General features: G+C 42.6%; 1 protein-coding gene across 1 annotated transcript in view; it reads right to left on the bottom strand.

Moving 5' to 3' along the window:
* The window catches only part of PTK2 (protein tyrosine kinase 2), a 165846-nt gene that overhangs the window by 120816 nt on the left and 24591 nt on the right, over positions 1-20439 (bottom strand). Inside the window, exons 2-3 of the mRNA XM_082498859.1 lie at positions 13523-13749; positions 861-1027 (exon numbers count right to left, since the gene is read on the bottom strand). Coding sequence (XP_082354985.1) covers positions 861-1027; positions 13523-13717 — 362 coding nt within the window. The 5' untranslated portion in view covers positions 13718-13749. The remainder of the gene's footprint in view (positions 1-860; positions 1028-13522; positions 13750-20439) is intronic.

Here is a 20439-nt window from a genome sequence, read left to right on the forward strand (position 1 = left end):
TTCCCTTCTTCCTCTCCAGAGCATGCAGCATCTTCTTGCTCTTTGCCTTTTCAGCTTACTCTGCTAAAGAGCTGAAGAAAACTCAGCCTTCAGAGAGCACAGGTCATACCACTTCTTTTAACCAACTAACCGGTATCATGGAAATATCTCAGCAAATGTACATAGGCTATGAAAAAACCACCAATTTCTGCAGTTACCTTTCTATTCTTCGTTGCTCCTGGAATAACTGAAGATCCCAGTTAGAAGAAAGGCAGATGTCACTCATCGCTCTGGGCCTCAATTCATTACCCAATAAATAGTTTTACAACTGAGGAGGGATAAACCGATCTATTCATTGCATTTCACTCTTTTCAAATTACCTTCCTCCTACTTAGTCTATATCTAAATACAATCAGTACTTAACAATAGTCTCTTGTTTTCATTTAAATAACAAGATTTATCCTTGTAAATTTTCAGTGGTGTGCTTATACCACAAATAGGAATAGGATTTCTGTCCTAAAACTTTTAAGGATGACAAAACCTGAGATGGGGCTGGTTCACTAGATATATCACAAGTTCTGCAGGTTTTCGAGGACAAATGACTAGATTTCTGCTCCTACTTTGTGCCTCCTCTAAATCCCAGAGAAGAACACTCATCTGTCCTCCTCAGTTTGCAGGAAGCCCATTACAACAACAAAAGTGTTCTTCACTGCTTAAAGCTCTTTGATGTGAAAAGTTGTGGGGATTTTTCCTGTTCCATCACTTCTATTCCACCGCAAGCGCATCTTCCTTAATAAAGCAAATTATAGAGTTGGTTTTCATGACAAGGCAAAAAAACTTATATGACTTGATTTTGAAACTGAACAGATTTATACTCTTACTTCCATTCTTCTGGGGGGTGGGCTAGTTCAAATTTCTCTCTCACATTGGACACCCCCATGTCCAGGTGTAGCCAGTGAACCTCCTCCGACTGCAGATGACTGAGCCGTAACCCATAGCAGGCCACATTTTTCACTTTGTGACTGTCCACAATCTTCTGAATTATGCCCTAAAACAGAGAAACATACACTCCTTACAAGCCGTAAAATGCAATAGGTATTTTTTTTTTAATTTAAAAATATTACCATGTAATACCCTATACAAAATACTAAGCAATAAATCAGGTATCGCCTTTATTAAGAATACTAAACATGTTCAATTATAAGCTACAGTTTCAGACAACCATTTACAATTTCTAAAGTCTTACCAGCCTGGCTTCACAAACCATCAGTAAATACGTTTCCATGCATCTTACCAGAATTAAGCCACTATTTCCTCTGCGTAAAACAGAATAACATAAAAGCCAAAACATAAAAAGCAGATTTGTGCATGAAAGCAAGATGTATTTGTTCAAAAAACCCACCACCAGCCTTTAAAAGTCACTCTCCGTCTACAACTGGTAAATCATCTTAGACTTTCATCCTATTTAGTGCCTCAACAGCCAGGATTTAGTAGGTCACGTCACACCCCCTTGGTTTCTTTCCCCCTCTTTCCACCACTCATTTTCTCCTGAGATACAGCACAGATCCCTTATAAAATGAGGGAAGAGACAGCTATTTGGGAAGATTCTCAAACAAAACAAGTATCCTATACTTGTTTGCCCTGAAGTAAATTTCATAATCTGAGCAAGAAAGGAAAAAAACCCCAACATAACAAGACTGCCATTTCCCTTCCGTGTTAGACCCTAGAAAGGTCTAACACATGGCAACTAAAATTCAAGCGTGTTAATAGATGGTGGATTAGCAACCTTTCGGGTGCCACGTGCCAGGCTGTCCTGCTCTTACCCAGATTAGAAAGTCAGCAGGAGATCAGAGTTGCTGCCTCACCACCCAGTAGAAGGTAACGCTCGTCTCTGCAAGGCGGCAGATCCTGCCGGCACAGCGTTTAGAGCTCAGCAGGAGCCGGGGCTATCACTGCTCCCAGACACTTCTCTTGGGAATTCATAGTCCTTCGCTTCTCACCCTGCAATTGTCTGAAAATATCCTACTGAAAATACTCGTGCGTGTGTGTGTGTGTATACACACACATATATACATACACATGCACGTATATACACACACAGGTGCACAAGCTGCTGATCCTGGCTCAGAATTTCAGAAAACATCATCATGTAGCCAGTGGTAAGTTCTACAGGAGCCGGAGGTGGGCTACTGGAGTGAGATAGACAAACAGGTTTTTATGAGTTTTTTTTTGTTGTTTGTTTGTTCAGTTGGGTTTTGTTTGTTTGTTTTTGTCATTTTTTTGTTTTGTTTTTAACAGGATGACATTGTTTCCCCAAATTTAGTATTTTACATCCCAAAGAACTTGTTTAAGACCCCGATTCTGCAAATTAAGCAAGCAGAAAACTAACTGCAAAAAGAGAATTAAGGAAGCACTAAGTCTGAATAGAGGGGGAAGATGACACATGTAGGAGTGGAATGATGCTTTTGGTGAGGTGACAGTGAGCTGTTAGATCAGCTCACACATCTTATCAAACTGCAACCTTTAAATAATCTTCCAGAAGCAACATAGTGCATAGTGAGATGTAAAAAAAAAATAATAAAAATCTTTCAAGGCTACGAGAAGGAAACACAAGCCATATTTAGGAAGTTCAGTCTCAGTCAGAAGGGGTTCCATCAAGCCCAGCACCCTGTCTCCACCAGCAGCAGTATGAGCATCTTCAGAAGCATCGTTTGCTTCAGTGCCAGCAGTGCCTCCCAACACCCTCCTCCCATGCCCAGAAGCTGGAAGCCCTACACTTGAAGGAAGATGGACACAAACAGCAAAGCATGTGAGATGCTTGGAGAAGACTGCATCACGTGGGAGGGAGACTGCAAAACACACTGGCAAAAGGAAGTTTTCAAGTGGCACGCCCAGTTGGCAGCACCACACCAGCAACGGGTGGGTCCTGGCAGCCAGAAGGTGCCCAAGTTGGTGGAACAAATGCCTGATGCAAACGCAAGTAATGTCCCTGCAGGTAGGCTGGTGACACAACTGAAGGAAGAACCACAGTGACCACAAACGGATGCCGGGGGAAGAGGCGACACCAGGCAAGCACATACGACGCTTCCTCTAAGTGTGCTCCCAGCCTCGGACTATTTTTATCCGAGCGGGTTTCCTGAGCCAAGCATTGTTTCCGTCATTCATCAACCCTCAATGAAACTCTTCCAGTTACTCATCCTGTCTCCTCTTAAAGCAGTTAACTTTTTGTAACCTTCCCCAGAAAGTTCCAAAGATCAGGTCGGTGAACAGTTTTAAATCTGAATTAAATGCATTGATCACACCGTACAAAAATTGGTTGAGTTTGTTTCTTGCCTGTATTTAAGGGTCTTTGTATGAATTACTGCAAAGGAGAACAGTTGCCTGTATCCCAGGAAACGCATAACCACAACCAAGTACTCTCAGAAGTGACAGAGGCACATTTAACCTCTTCTTCACCCAAAGGACAATCTCTGCTTAGTTAGTGAAGCCTAACATTTTGGCAAGCGTGCTCTCCTTGAAAGGGAACACCGCCAGCTTTCCTATACACATGCAGACAGAAGAGGTTCATTCATTTTCATCTCTTTCTACACTCTGAATAAATAGAGCACGTAACATGCAGCGTTTGTTTTCGGAAATCCACCCCTCCCCCCACCTCTGATAACGTCGGTTGATAATGAAAATGGAGGTAATTGTTTTTAAAAGGCAATTATGCCTGCTGTGATAAGAAATGGCTATGGAAAGAAAAAAAAAATTAAGGCAAAATTATCTATGACCATGAAGAACCAAGAATATTGATGAATAAGGCTCAGCTGAAAGCATTAGTATTTACTCAGGGAAGAATCAAGTCAGACCTCTCAGAACCTCTCTAATTTTCAGGTTGGGATTTCAAAAGGACTGAAAAAGTCAGTCTTAATTCCCACCAAAAGCACGTGAGATTTTAAAGCTTCTGTCCTTTTTATACTACCAATCAATTCTAAACCTATCACAGAATCAAAAGTTAATAATAACAAGAAAGTAAATGTATTTTCTAAATAATGTAAGAAGGGTAACCTCATCCCTTCTGGCCAGGTCGTTGGTATCACCCCAAGAAAATAATTAGCAACAATTAGCACATACTTCAACTCAAGAAAAAGTCGGCTTTAACGTAAACACTAAGAGGATGGCAGCATTGCTGCAAAGGAGACCAACAGCAAGTGCTTGAAAACACATTTGAAAAAACTTATGTAGGCCCAGAAAGGAAGAACTGATGCTTTATGCAAAACAAGCACCTCTTCTCTTTGTTGCAGAATGCCAGCGAGCTCATTCCAGACACTAACAAACCGTAGCCAGAATCAAAAAAAAAACCCAGAGAAATAAGGAAATGTGGTGATTACGACACTCAAAACGGCTGGTCTGCAGGGGAAGCCTCTCGAGTCAAACATCTCTTTGCTTATTTACTTTTTTATTAATAAACCAGAGAAGTTGAATTTTAAAACATTTAGAGCCGCACCTTCAACCAACATAACCCAGCACCACCACAGCGCGGTTCGTTCAGCACGTGAACAGCGTAGTGAGTTCCCGTGCAGCGGGACGGGGTTCGTTTTATCTGGCTGCTGTTTCCAAACAGCACAAGATTAATCTCCACGAGCTGCACTGGCACCGCACCCGTAATCGGGTCAGTGTATTTAACTCCAAGCGGGTAGTAAACAGCCCGTAGCGTCTCCTCGGGTTCTGGACAGCCTCCAGAGACCAAGTGGAGACACTTGGAGCATCAAACAAAGCCACCGCCATCACTCCAGGATGGGTGACAGCTTCTCTTTCGTGGTCGCAATGTGAGGAGCCTTGCCAGAAACACGCCTGATGTTCTTCATGGTAGTGAACAGAATGCTTAATCAGAAGTTTCCAGACGAACAATTTAACTGCTTAACCACCACACAATAGCGACTAAGACATCCTGCTGAGATATGTCATGACGAACAGTAACTGGAAGCATAGCCAAAGACGTCTGAAATCTCTCCAGACCTGACTACAACCTGCCTTTCAGCTCCTCAGACGCATTCCGGAGTGGAAAAAAAAAAAACAGGTCAGGAACACCACAGTTTCAACCTTGATTACAAACTTATGACCTCAAATTAATACAGCTAGAAATGCTCACAGGAGAGCTTGACTCCAGCAGGAACCTACTCCAGAAGGAGATTTCACTTTTGAGTGTACACAGGATACCAACATGAATATAAAGGTCTATGAGAGTTTTCATGTGTCTATTGCCATTCTCATAAATACCCTACACCTGTAAGGACGTCACACAATCATATGCCAGTTGAACCCTGTTGACTAATCACATTGACTTTAATTAGGTTTCCAGAGCTAACATTTACATCCCAAACATAAAGTGGGTGAGTACAGCTGAGCAAAAGCGAATGGGAAGCCGTTAGGGGAATTTCCTATCAATAACAGGTAAGTGATGGGTCACCTTTCCCTCTCTTTAACCCAGAGGGAAGGAAAAAAAAAAAGCTTTTTCAATAGCTAGGAAACTGGATAGCGCTCATTTTTACTCATCTGTCTGAAGAACCCATGGATATTCAAAACAGCTAATTTGAAAAAACAGATTAATATTTGTCCTAAATTAGGAGAATGTGTCCAAAAACAGAATTTACAGTAGAGTGTATTTAGGAGGCTGTTGAAAAGTCAAGACAGACCAGAGAAAGGCCGAGAGGCACAGGATACCCGAGGCTCTCCCAGTATGTATCAATAATACCTTCTGCCTCTGTAAATGAGTGAAAATGAATTGCTTGCTTGTAAATTAACAAAGCTGATGTGCTACTATGAATAAATTGAAGTTGGAACAATATACTCCCAGTGTGACTACAAACCTAATTTCCTTATTTAGTAGGAAGGAGAAAGTGTCTTGCACTAGAAAAAGTCTTTGAGTACCACCTCTGACACAGGGAGACTGTGTCAACGTTTGTGAAGCACTTCAAATACGTCAAATGCTATTTATATATCAAGTATTGTAATTCCTGATGAGAGATTTACATGGGGAACCTAAATGAAAAGCTGGACAAAAGCAAACTACAAAGTTCTGATGCACATTAATTTACAATTTCCATAAAGGAGAACTCCAGAATGCCCTCACCACACCAAAATGCAGGCTGTCCTCCAATGACACTATGTCTGACATTCAGAGAGCAAAGCCCACATCCCTCTCTCATTATCGTGCTACTTTCTCTCTCCTGCACTGATGCAGCAAACACGTTTGTACATCACATGCTAAACTACATTGGGGAACTGATCCAGTGGAACAAGTACATATTGAAACTACAGCCTGAAAACACGTTATTCTGGTGCCCAGGATTTTGTCACCATGCAAGCCCAGAGACACCCTCAACTCAAGCAACACATCCACATAAGCAGCTCAGCATCTCTCACACTTAAGCTGTACACACATCAGTGACCCAAAGTGCCTCCCAACATCCACACGTCATTCCACAGGGAACCTCCAAGCACATGCCGACAGCACTGACAAACACACGAGCCGGTACAGCCGTGCCTTCTGGTCTCCTCGGCTGAATCAGCACTCTTCTGATCCTACAGCACGCTGGTATAGCTTCCGCAATAAACATAGCAGTATTTTAAATGTTGACAGTAAGTTCAGTTTTCCAGAAGCTTAACATACAGAACTCACTACCCTCAGCTGCACTTGCAAAGTCTAGGAGCTTCCTTGGATCCAGTCCTGTATGGGTAAACGTTAATGCAGGATGTGCTCTTGACTTGTGGAGGGGTTGATCTCCTCTCTCTGGTGACCAGTGATAGGACACGAGGGAATGGAATGAAGCTGTGTCAGGGTAAGTTCAGATGGGACATCAGGAAAAGGTTCTTCACTGAGAGGGTGGTTGGCTCCTGGAAGAGGCTCCCAGGGAAGTAGTAATGGCCCCAAACCTGTCAGAATTAATGGAGCATCTGGACAATGCTCTTAGTCATAGTTTTAGGCAGTCCTGCGAGGAGCAGGGAGTTGGACTCGATGACCCTTATGGGTCCCTTCCAACTTGAGATACTTCCTGGTTCTATGACTTGAAGCTACCTGTAGATCTAGGTGTGTTCAGAAAAACGCCAAAGGGCTATTTATATTGGTTTTGAAATGTTATTTTGCATCTCTCTCTCATCCAAGGATATCAAGAGTATTTGCACAAGTAAAATAGGCATTCTAAAGACCAAGGTTATTTTTGTCTATTATAATTAGTCTGAATATCACAGTACCATCCACCTTTTTTTTAAAATACTGCTTACATTTGCAGGTCCGTAGTTTTGAATTCTTGCCGCTTTTTTTCAAGTTCGCAGAAGGCAGGCACATATTAACTAACAGTACAACTATGCCTTGTCATGTGTTAAAATGCATGTAGGCATGAGGAAGGGGGAAGAAACAAGGTAAATGGTACCTATTTTCCACATCTTCTACTAGACCAGGAATGATTTTATACATTTCCACACGTATCTAATTGATGTTCAAAATCAGTGCACTCCAGTCTGCTTCTATACATCAAAAAGTTCCTCTGCCTCAAAGCACCCGTATTACTGTGTATGTGTAGAAATTAGACTTGGATATGTAACCATTGCTGTATACAGCAGATTTCTGTAATACCAAAAATACTTACCTGGCAGAGGTTCGAGTCCTGCTAGTGTTCACAGGCTCTTTCCACTGAATGTGAAAGAATTTTGTGACCAACCCGCTACCCCTGTACTATATTATCATAAGAATCTATTTTAAAAGAGAAACTCAGTAGATTAAAAAAAATATTCCTGTATAATACATTTGCATTCTCCTTTACAGACAGCAGCAGACACATTAGAACAGCTGAACCACATGCCCAATCCCCTAACGCTCTTCAGGCTACGTGCTTGGTTTAGGAGGAACCAAGTGTACCTGGCCCATTCAGCAGCTGGAAAGCGGCGTGTTCAACTTCTGCCTACCTGGTAGTCAACTGGAATCAGTATACCAGCTCTGCTCCAGACAAACCACAGCATCCGCTACCTTTTGTCCAGCTATCGGGTCAAAATACAGCGGGTTTGAAAAAGGAGAAGAGACTTGGAAGACAGAGATGAAGATGAACGGGTGGAATTGTGGCCAGAAGTTAGTCTTCTCAGTGACTTGAGGTTAGACTTACAAACCTCTTGCTCTTTTTCAAGATAGGCAATATCTTTCTTGGGATGCGTTTGGGAACCAGGAATGCTGCAGTGGATGACAAAGGACCTCCCTGGAGGTGTTCAAGGCCAGGCTGGACATGGCCTTGGGCAACCTGGTCTAGTGAGAGGTGTCCCTGCCTGTGGCAGGGGGGTTGGAACTCGATGATCTTCAAGGTCCCTTCCAACCTAAACCATTCTATGATTCTGTGTTCACAAACAAGGCTTTAGTAGCCTATTCCCTTTGGTGCAGTAACACCGGGGTGCCAGAAAAGCAGGCATCTCCTTTCTTCCCCCAGTTTTCTCAATTGTGTCAGTGCGCAAGACGATGCAGACAACAAGACTGCGGAACTGATCGGGATTAAAAACAACACTAAAACAGTCATTCATTCTAACTCGGACTGAGTTTGCCAAACAGTCACAACACCTATGCCAGCACAACTAAGGTGGCAGCATGAGAAAACAAACAGCAAGAAGGAAGCCGGCACTGCTGCCAGAAGAAACTGGATATCATCTGAGTCGCAGAGCTCTGCGCTAGAGACTCTTTCCATTCTTCCACCACAAACTGGATCTCCAATCAAACGCTCAGGTCTCCTCTATTACTGGGTAGAATACAGCAACAATTCATTGTGCAGAAATACCCGTAAAAACTCAGGAGCCTAATGTAAACAAACCTGGATGGAATGGAAATACTGCAAGAACAGCTACCCAAAACAGAACAAAATACAGACACTGTAGGACGGACTACGACATGCAAACTGCAAGTGGTTTGGGAAGATAAAAACTGAATATGGATGAGAGTCATACAGGTAAAAAGCAAACAAATACTAACACAGTAATGCAGTTTAATAAACTGCTTTAGTGATGTCTCTTGGTTGAACGTCCTTCAGCCCTCCTCCTTCCAAAAAGCTCAAATTAGGGAACTGGCTGAAATACACAGTCTTCAAACCCTACACCCATGCCTTCTACCTGTGAACAATACGATTCTGCAGGTGGGTAGGGAAGCCGACAAATTTGCACTGGTCTTTTCCCCTGATGTAGGGATGGGACACAGCCAAGGCACGTCCCCTTGACTTCAAACTTTTTTGGGTCCATTAAGTCAGATATATCCTTATCCTTAGCTAATGATGTTCTTTTTTCCTTCAGCTTTTTGAGCTCTTATTCTGTCAACATTAAAGCAGCTGACATTTCGGCACAGTACTGCATAAAAAAGGAAGAAAAAAGACATTTGAATGCTGAACAGGCAAAGTGAGCCCTGGACATCTTTTCTTTATGTGTCAAAGACAAACCATGCTTCTCCCTAGCTCCTAGTCCTAGTAAGGACAAAGCTGATGGCTAAAAGTTTTAATGCCAACTCTATCCAGTTTATGCTTTAGTCAGCTAGTCTTACAAAATTGGAAGAAAACAAACCCCTATAAGAATCAAGGTGTGACACAGGGCTGGCAATGACCGCGTTTGAGATTTCTGGTTGTTATTTCCACATAAGTAATGCCGTGTTTATTCCTCACAACTACCATTCCAGAATCTAAGATCGGTTTTGAGGGCCAAAAGTTTAAAAGAAGATGTAATATGGAGGCGAGCTGGGCACCTCTGGGGTGGGAATGCAGACCACAGAGCAGAACTGCACTTCACCGAAAGCCACCTATAAGGGCTCACACAAGGTTTCCAAATGTCTGCTTTCTAAAAAACCCAACCCTTCCCTACCCCCTCGATCTGCTGGATGCAGCGCATTCATTTCTCCATCAAATACGGTTGTTACAATTCTACTTCAACCACATCTGCTGAAAAAAGAAAGGCGATTTACTTGTAACTGCTGATCAGGATGCGGTGGCAGCGTTTACTTTCCGGGTGTACTTGAGAAAGAAATTCCATCTCAGCAACACCCACGTACCTGCGTGCCACACCTGGGGCTGCGAACAGGGCAGAGCATGTCCCGCATCCTCTCCAACCTCAGAGCCCTGGAAATCCCTCTCTGTGAATATGCACGTAGAGGGCACATCCAAATGAAGACATACCAAGATAAATAGGGAAGATAAACGACCTTTCTTTCTCTGGCAAATGTGTGCCTATATACGCATTTCCAGCAGCAGGAGACCACTGTTTGCACATTCATAAAAGCCTCTTTTTTTTTTTTTTTTTTTTATTTTGGAAGTGAAGCATGTCTTTAGTATTACAGCAAGGAAAAAAAGGGGTAAAGGGAGCATGCCAGTTCTTTGAAATCCAAGAAAGCATTTCCAAGAATTGAAAAGCTGCCCTTGAATCCTTTGCAGAACACAGACTCATCCCTCAAAGGAAACAGCTGTCTTTGAGGGACTAAATCCATCCAGAATAAACAGAGGTCCACAGCCAGAAGTAAAGCCTACATACAGCCACACTGCTGTCGTGGTTAAAGATATTTCAAGTCAAACAGCACGGAAATCGTACCTTTAGTCTAGACACTTAAGAGACTCTTACAGAAAGGTAAAATCTGTTCATCTGAGCTTAACAACATGAGTTTTTTAAGGAAAAGGGTTTCCCCTCATGATCAAGGATTTGTGTATAATGTATATAGCTAAAGCACTGGTTCCACTCATAGGAAGTCATAGAAGATCTTTTTCTTTCTTTTTTTTAAAGGGCAAAGGGCCTTTCCTCACTTCTTTGACTGTGAAATACATCCCTGCCATCGACAAAGGCAAACTTGACTTTGTTGGAAACAGAAAATGTTAGAAATCACAAATCAGGAAAGAAAATTCCACCCTTACTTTCCCTTGGTATTAGTACATTTCACGAAGTCTTCCACTTTACCAGCAGAAATACCTTTAATTGGCTCTTCTGGAGATTTCAGACCAAGTCTGACTTCCTCTGAATACTGGAAAGGTTCCTCGGCTATCATCCCAGAAGCTGTGCTAACCAGGGAGTAGTCCTGAAAAACCTTTTTTTTTTTTTTCTTTTCCTTTTAATTGCAGAGTTGTCTCAAAGACAACCACCTCTGAGTGTTCTTAAAGAGCTCCTTGGAAACAAGTCAAAAGCCAAACCATCACCAGTCTCCTCAGTTTGTAATTAAGAAGAAAGGGAAGGTCTATTGCAGACTGTCTCCTCCACAAAAAAAAAAAAAAAAAGGGGGGGGGGGGGGAAGAGGTAAAACTAAGGCATAAAAACCTTAAAGGCTATTTTAATCTTAAATCATTCGGCTTGCTTGAACAGCAGTCAGTCCAATGGAATGCAGGCTTGTACTCAATCACGGTTTACTGTTTCTAAAATAAATGCCAGGACATCACAATACATCAGTACTAGATCTCTACCACAGTACCTGCACATTCAACAGGCATTGCCCCAGTTTAACAAAATAAAAAAAAAAAAAGGAACCACATTTGTTAAAAGAACAAGGTTTAACAGCAACCCATCATATTCTTTTTCATTAGGAAAGGAGAACAATACAAAAATCCCATTACTTTTACAAAAAAGCATCCAAATAAATGTGCATTTAAGAAAACTAAAAATTAAGGCAAGCCTCAAGTAACTGCTACTTGCACGTTCTTTTGATCCTGCCTTTGTTAAAAATGACACATTTTTTGCTTAAAATAAGGACATGCAACTCTGCAAACTGAACTCAGCACTGACTTTCTTACAGGAACTGCAAATTTGGGATCCTTAAAGCCCATAACCACAGGTATTTCTGAGCTGGAGAAACCAGAGATGTAATCTCTGCTTTTGTTTTTTCAAGTTTCTACATACTTCTTTGGAAAGATAACCTCGATTTCAAGTACCATATAAAGAACCCTAGACATTGTCCACAGTAGAGACTTGGAAGGTTAAAAACATACCGAGACATAGTTTTTCTTCCCTTGTAGAAAGTAACATGCTTTATGAAACAAATCAATCACGTCAGACATATCAAACCACTACACTTCAGCCAGGGAGCAAAGAAGTTTCAAGCGGCACCCAAAAAACCCTGTTCCATGTAAAATAAGTGTATGCTATTGATGATAATGATTCCCACTGTTGTACCTCTAATCTGTCTGTTCACCAAGTTATCCCTAAACGCAGATGTGAGCTTATTAAATTGACAAGAGACAGATTTTCTGATCATCATCAATGAAAATCCTTGAATTTCACAGGTCTATGACCACTGTCACAAGAGCTACTCCACTTAGGAATGCTGTTAGGTCTTATCATACGCAGCCATGCTCGAAAATAAGCAGTAGAAAGGAAGAGAAAACATTCAAAACTCTTTAGTCTTATTCACTTTTCTCTTGCACAAAGGAAACCTAATAGTGGGCAGAAGGAGACAACTCCTTAACTCTGACAACACTCTCCCCTGAGCAGATTGGAATCGTGTCTTTGTAGTGGAATTTGAGGTACCGTGCAGAGAATAAAAACGTTGGAAGGAACGAGCAGATGGGAACCTGCTTCTACAGTAAGAACCTCACAGAAGAAAACAACCCCGCACACCACCCACCACCATGCGGGATTCTGCTCCTGGAGGATAATTAAAAAACAAGCAAATCACAAAGTTTTAAAAGCATTTGACATTTTAAATTGAGCTTCATTTCAGTTTAAATACCGCAACACCTCAAAAATTGAACGAGTAAGTGTAGCAAATGGTAAGTAAAGGTCTCAGCATTAGAAAGAATGCTTCAGAATAAACACTGTTTTTTTCATGCATTTCCACATACCTCTAAGATTACAGATACTTAAAGTTACTCTTTAAAAAATCCCAACTTTCGATTTTTTTTTGCATAGGACCACCACATTGTACAAATACAAGCGGCAGGTGACTACCAGGGTGGCAGGGGGGACGGACAAAGGGACTAACCGGGTGGCAAAAGGATTCTTTAGCTCAATTTCCTCACACTGTGGAGGAATGAGTTTCCAAACAAGACTTTTTTTTTAAAAAAAAGTCATGTACAAATTACATTTAAGCATTTTAAACATGTAAATATCCACATCTTGCATTTAAAAATGTAAAAAATTGTGTGGTTTTTTTTTTAACACGAAAAGTGTCATTTAATGTCACCATCTCAGCTCTCTCATCCCTGCCATGAGGTGTCACACAGGCTTTCGGGGAGCATAAAGTAGTAAAAGTCAACTGACGTACATCAGTAGCGGTATCTAGACCAATAACCACTGTTCTAAATTTCAAGTTTCTCTTCTGCAAAAATATGATGAGTTCTCATGTCTTCAAGATAACACACAATCGTACAACAGGTTTTTTTGTTCTCAAGGGAAGTTGGTACCACTTAAAGCTTTTTCTGAAGTTACTCAAAATATACAACAGGTAAAGATTCTTTTAAAATAAACTGCAAAAGTCCGTGTTTGTTTGCTTCTAGACTTTACCACCCATTTTTTGAGCATGAAGTTAACACTTAACCTAAAGATGGTGTGAGAATGCTAAAACCAGACTTACTCGGACATCAGTAGCATCTCCATGCCGGATAATGCTGGCCCATGTTGTCGGTTCACTGCTGTTTTCAAAGTAGTGAAAAACCTTCAAGACTCGTTCCATGGCCCCCGGGGAACGCTCCATCCCAGTACTGAGGTGCGTCTTTGCACTTGAACTTGGTGTATGATTCAAGTTCGGATCAAGGTAAGCTGCTGCCATGGTTTTGCTAGATGCTAGGTATCTGTCATATTCTAGGAAAGGGAAAGAAACAAAAAATAAATTAATTTTAGTTACATCCTAATCTTACACCAATTCACACAGAGTACTTACCAGAAATCCATAAAGACTCGTTTTTAAGGGACATTTAGTTGCCTTTTTTGGAGTCCCCTCCTAAAATAGTTATACATATACAAACACAAAAAACCTACCCAGATGACTACCAGACAAACTGCAAGCGCCTTGGAGCTAGTGATCCGGATTTGAACCCCACAATCATTAACAAAAGTGGTCTCTTTGGCAAGACTTCTTCCTTTAGTTTCTCAATGACTTAACACAGGCCCCTGCCAAAGCCTTCAAGATGGAATTGCGCCTTCCAATTTTAACAGAGGAGTCCCCATCCCTAAAATCTGCCAAGTCTGGTCTTGCAACAACAAGCCTCTAAAGATCGGCATAGGGAAACCTTGACAGCCTCCAGTCACCCAACTGGAGGCTTTCCACTATGAAGCTGCACGCCAACACCAGGCTCTCCTGTTTAAAGCTAAGACATTGTCACATCACCCATTTTGTGCTATTTTGGGAAGCAGTGCGACTCAAAACCATTCAGAGATAAATTCATTTTTCACTGAGGAACTACTAAGAACAGTACTGTCCCTCCTCTCATCAACTACTAAGTCATTAAGTTTTATCATTGACTAGCCCAGTTTCCAGGTGATTTCCAAGTCTGGTGGCAAAGGCATGGGCCATGGTACGAGCCTGCATCTCACAGAAAAGAGAAAAAAACTCTCTCTTGGCTACTGCTGCAAATTAATCAGCCACAAGCAGATGGTGTCTGAGAAATCAAGAGCAGTACAAGAGAAAAAGAGCAAACAATACCTCCTCCCTCGCTTGACACAGTCTCAAGCATCATTCCAGTCTGCTGGCTGGAAAGAGTAAAGAACTGCAGGGCTTTGCTCCAGGGCTTGGACAAGTGCACCGAGAATTCTGTACCTCCTCCTCACAGTGAGCAGCCAGTAGGGAAACAGTTTTTGGAAATCTGGAGATGTTAAAAATAAAATAAACTTGATCTTTTTGGCATAGTACTTGGAACGCCTTTCTGGTAGTAAAGCTGGCCTGCGCAAGGGGGCTGGAGGAACACGAAACTGCTGGAAGCAGCGCTGCTACTGAACGCCTGAGCCTTAGTTTACTTCACCGCGAGGCAGAAGAGAGACCCACGTTTCCAGCTGAGCTCCCATAACGCCTGGCTGCCCCACAGCAGAGCTTCAGCCACCAACCAGCCATGGTGCTCGGCCAACCTCCACCTACCACCCGCCATGGTGCTCGGCCGACCTCCACCTACCACCTGACATGGTGTTCGGCCGACCTCCACCTACCACCTGACATGGTGCTCGGCCGACCTCCACCTACCACCTGACATGGTGCTCGGCCGACCTCCACCTACCACGGTGCTCAGCTGACCTCCACCCACCACGGTGCTCAGCTGACCTCCACCCGCCATGGTGCTCAGCCAACCTACACCTACCACCCGCCATGGTCCTTGGCCGACCTCCACCTACCACCCACCACAGTGCTCGGCCAACCTCCACCCGCCATGGTGCTCAATCAACCTCCACCAACCACCCACCATGGTGCTCAGCCAACCTCCACCTACCACAGTGCTTGGCCAACCTCCACCCGCCAAGGTGCTCAATCAACCTCCACCAACCACCCGCCATGGTGCTCAGCAAACCTCCACCTACCACCTGCCACAGTGCTCGGCCAACCTCCACCAGACACAGCACTCAGCCGACCTCTACCTATTACCCGCCACGGTGCTCAGCCGACCTCCCTGACAACCGGTTCAGGAAACTATCAGAAAAAAAGAAAAAAAGGCGATGTGGTGTTCAGGGTTGGCTTAGTTTCACACTGCAGCTGCCTGAAGCAGCTCTGCACAGATGTCAGACAAGCACAGAGGAAGAGAAGTAGAAGCGCCCGGTGGTCAGGGGTGTGCGGGGGGGGGGGGGGGGGGTGATGGTCTCCCCTCCTGCAGCAGCTAGCCATCACACCAGTTCACCAGTAATGTCAAACCACACCATGAGCTCAGCTAACAGGAATCCAACACCGGCAATATCAAGGCTTGAAATCTTCATACTGTAGATAACAACATTTGCTAGAGGCTAAAACAGGACTTGAAGTCTAACACAAGGGTCTTAAGTGGCTTCCTAATTCAGACCCACAAGATACAGAGGAAACAAACAGCCCATCTGTGTAGAATGTCTTTACGTCTAGAATAAACAGTTTACCTCTTGAATAAACGGTTTAATCGCATTCATCATTAAAACTGGCAGTCCTGGGTCAGACAAAAGGCCCGTAATGTCCTGCCCTCAGGGAAGAGCAGGCCAAGGAGACACTTCTCCCAAACATTTCCCCCGTACCCGGCCCCTGAAGGACCTCCCCCACCTGCCAAGTGCCAGCTTAGTTTCATACCCCTGTCTGAAAATTCGAGAAACCATTCCAGCTTTTGTACCTTGCTCTATCGTTCTCTTTTCTGGCAATCAATACAAATGTATTAAGCCAACCTTACGCCTACGTTCAAACCTTTCCTCCTATCCACCCTACACCAACAGATACAGATCTGAAAATGCCGGGAACCCCTCAGCAACTTTACTCTTGACCTTGCTCTTGAGCTTGTGAGCTGTTTTCATATAAACCTTGACTTGAAAGCTGAAGCAGGTATACAAATCTCCCCTGCGGCAGAGTAATACCAAGCCGTCATGACTGTACATGCTCCTCACTGCAGGGCTCCTCTCCTGTGAGGATAAAATAGCCATCATGAAACTCCAAATGTCCGCAGGGTGGGGAGTTTCATCAGGACAAATTCGGGCAGACCAAGCCCTTCAGTAGTGAAACTGCTAGGAATGAAATGGCAGTTTTCAGGATCAGACTTGGGCCACTTTTAACCCTTCTGCCCCTTCAGAACAACCTACCCGACCTCAAAGTCACTAGTAACACCGCTAAGCTTTATTTCAAACTTACGTACACAAACGGTGGGAAAATTTGCTACAAACCAAGGACCAGGTTGGTCAGAGAAGCTGTGGCTGCCCCATCCCTGGAGGTGTTCGAGGCCAGGTTGGACGGGGCTTTGAGCAACCTGGTCTGGTGGGAGGTGTCCCTGCCCGTGGCAGGGGGTTGGAAGTAGATGATCTTTAAGGTCCCTTCCAACTCTAATCATTCTGTGATTCCATTAAATGAGTAAATATTTTAGTAAAGGAGAACAAAAATAAAGCCTGCTTTAATATTAATTCGCTGTATTCCATCCACTTAACACACACATTCATCAGGTTTTATTTGGCAGAAAAAGAACAGGGAGAAAAGCGACAGGAAAATACCACAACAAGCATTTAGAAGATGTCTGACCACAGACATCCCTCGGGAGCAGCAAATGAAAAGCAATGAAAGACATCAGTTTCTACCTACAGAAGTGCTCTTGGGCAGTGTAATTTCAATGGACATCAAAACACAATTTTTTTCCTATTCATCACATTGAGGTGAAAACGTGGGCTCAAACATCGGACTGACTGTACTGGGTACAGAGTACTGTCAGTTTTCACAAGGTTTTACAGGACAGGTTTTTAAAGGTAAAACAACCTCCTACACAAAATTAGAAGAGTAGTTTTCCTTCAGAATTCGATCATTTTGGGATTCGTTACAACTTCTTTAAAAAATCCCAACACTTGCTTTATGAGGTACCAAAAGAGCAATAAATTTGATAGCTCAAGTTATAGAAACACATGCCATACCTCTGGTTACAGACCTATTAACATTCCTATTAAAACCAGCTCCTGGGTTTGAGTTTATAACGTGACTGTAAAACTGTCCCAGGCTGAAACTTTGTAAAACATAGCTGCTCTGGATGCAAGGACAGTTAACTATTTAACAAGATCTGCTTGGCTGTTTTAAGATACAAAGAAAGCTAAAACTACAAGACTAGAATGTCTACTTCGGTTCTTCTAAATTAAAACCAGACTGGTTTGTAATCCTGCCATTACAGATCTCAGTTTAGAAAAGCAGCTTTATATAAAGGCTTTGTATAAAATAGACAAAGGCTTTGTATAAAATAGACAAGTAGTATGCTATTATGGAGAAGAAACAAGCTGCAGTCAACTAAGAGAAGGTAGATTTAGACTAGATACAAGGAAGAATTTTTTATGATGAGGATGGTGAGACACTGGAATAGGTTGTCCAGAGACGCTGTGGATGTCCATCGCTGGAAGTGTTCAAGGTCAGGTTGGATGGGGCTTTGAGCAACCTGATCCCTGTTCCTGAAGACTAACGGTGTAAAATCAAGTCTGGTCAAACCTGTTTGTACACCGAGTTGTGTGCCAGCTATCCCTCTGAGCTTCAGACTAAAGACTATTGTTCTCCAAATGCTCACGCGTTACAAAAAACCACTCACATTTCTCAGTCCTACAGACTTCATTCTAAGCTTGGGGAGCAGAGTAAAGCAAACCAAACAGTGGCCTCCTGATACTGAGCGGCTCTGCTAAGATAACGCAGTTGTTACCAAGCTATGATGTGTGTCATCGTTCAGATGATTTGCTCTGCTGCGGTGGAGCCCTTGAGGTTTAGGAGAGTATATAGATGTTAAACGAGATTGAAAGATAAAGCTTTAAAAAAAATACCAACCCCAAACCAAAACAAATCCAACAACTCTGCACTTCACAGCTTCTCAAGTGAATTACAAGAAAGCATCGTTTACCTTTTTGTGCTCTTTTCTGTCTTTATACAATTTGGCTTTGAATATCTGCCATTTTCACTACTTAGGTACCAGGTACATTAGGAAATCTAATAAAATCTCTTTTATTTTCTCAAAAGAACACAAAATGGTGAGATAACTAATTGAATCCTTCTAGAATTCTGTTTGCAAGTCATTTGCTGCTCAACCTGACTCCTGCTGACACATCCTAGGAGCACTACATATTCCTCGTATTTGCTAACTACATCAGGAACAAAGTCAGTATTATGACTTTTGCTGGTACCAGTAATCAAAGTTCAAAGTCACATTTCACTACCAGCTCCAAGTACTTAGAAACTAAATCGTTTCCACTAATGAGAGTCAAAAAATCATAAAAAATATTTAAATCAAACAACTAAAAATTTATTATTAAACTGATAGAAAAGTTAAAAGTAGTCTCATAAGGGAAATCTTTTCAATGCCAGTGTCTTCAATGTTAGCAGTCTGATAATCTATCAGTGGCAGATGGCCAACAACACAGTGTTAACAAGTCCATGTGGCAAGGAATCAAGCTGTAATTATTCACACCGTGACTTCATGTTGTCCTTTGGAGGTATGACGAAGTTTTAAAATGTTGCCCAACCTCCATATTCTGATCCCTATCTCAGGATTGAAGGCGTTGACATCTATGAAATAATGCCCCTTCTAGGCTGCCTTTCCACAAAATAACTTGGTCCATCTCAATTGAAAGCTATAAAAAATCTATATAAGTATATATATATAAAAGAATATTAAAAATACAGTGAAATTGTAAATTTCATTTCTTTCTTTGGTGCTGGTGTAAAAATTCTACAAGACTTAAAACACTTTAAAATATTTATGTTATTAAAAGAAAGAAAAGCCTTTAGGTTACTTGCATTCGCAACAAAGAACGCTGTGTTACCAGAGTAACTGGCTGGAAAGCAGCTTTGCAGAGAAGGACCTGGAGGTCTTGGTGGACAACAAGTCAACCATAAGCCAAACCCATGCCCTTATAGCAAAGGCGGCCACCAGCCTCCTGGGCCGTTAGGCAGAGCGTTGCCAGCAGGTCAAGGGAGGTGATCCTTCCCTTTACTCAGCACTGGTGAGGGGCACTGGGAGTGCTGGGCTGTATACTGCGCTCCCCAGTACAAGAGAGACATGGACATAATTGGAGACAGTCTGATGAAGGACCACAAAGACAATTTGGGGATTTGAGCATCTGTCGTACAAGGAAAGGCTAAGACAGTTTGGCCTGGAGAAGAGAAGGCTCATGGAGGTCTCACCAATACGTACAAATACCAGTAAAGACAAAGCCAGACTGTTCCCAGTGATGCCCAGTGAGGACATGAGGCAATGGGCATAAAGTGGCAAACAGGAATTCCCATTTAAGTATGAGAGAAAGCTTTTGCACCATGCAGGTGGGTGAACACTGCAAGAGGTTACCCAGAGAGGTTGTGGAGTCTCCATCCATGAAGATGGAGACCACCAAATGGAGACCATCCATTCAAAACACAACTGGACACAGCCCTGAACTGCTCCAGCTGACCCTGCTCTGAGCAGGGGAGTTGGACCAAACTATCACCACAGGTACCCTCCAACCTCAGCAATCTTGTGATTTGGTGATTAAGAATTTCTTCCACGCTCTAAATTCCTTCAAATTATCCACAATGCTTCTCACATCAGGCACTAAACATCTCATGAATTTCAGGCTCAATCCTTTTTCACAGTTTACATTAAATCCTGCTCAGCTCACCTTGCAAATACTAACTTGGCTATCTCGACCTCACAGAAAGTAAGGATGTTAAGTACAATTTTGACTACACTCCCCATGAAAAAACTTGTATTTTCAGGAGTCTGTGTTAAGAGTCAACACATTGCTGACTTTTGGTGTGCCGCCTCCTGATATATATGTGTATATATACACACATTTATCATAATATCCGGTCCCAGTGCTTGCTGTTGGACATAAAGTGCATGACTCACTAAAACC

The sequence above is a fragment of the Vanellus vanellus genome (assembly GCF_965231255.1).
Source record: "Vanellus vanellus genome assembly, chromosome: 2".
NCBI classification, from domain to species: Eukaryota; Metazoa; Chordata; class Aves; order Charadriiformes; family Charadriidae; genus Vanellus; species Vanellus vanellus.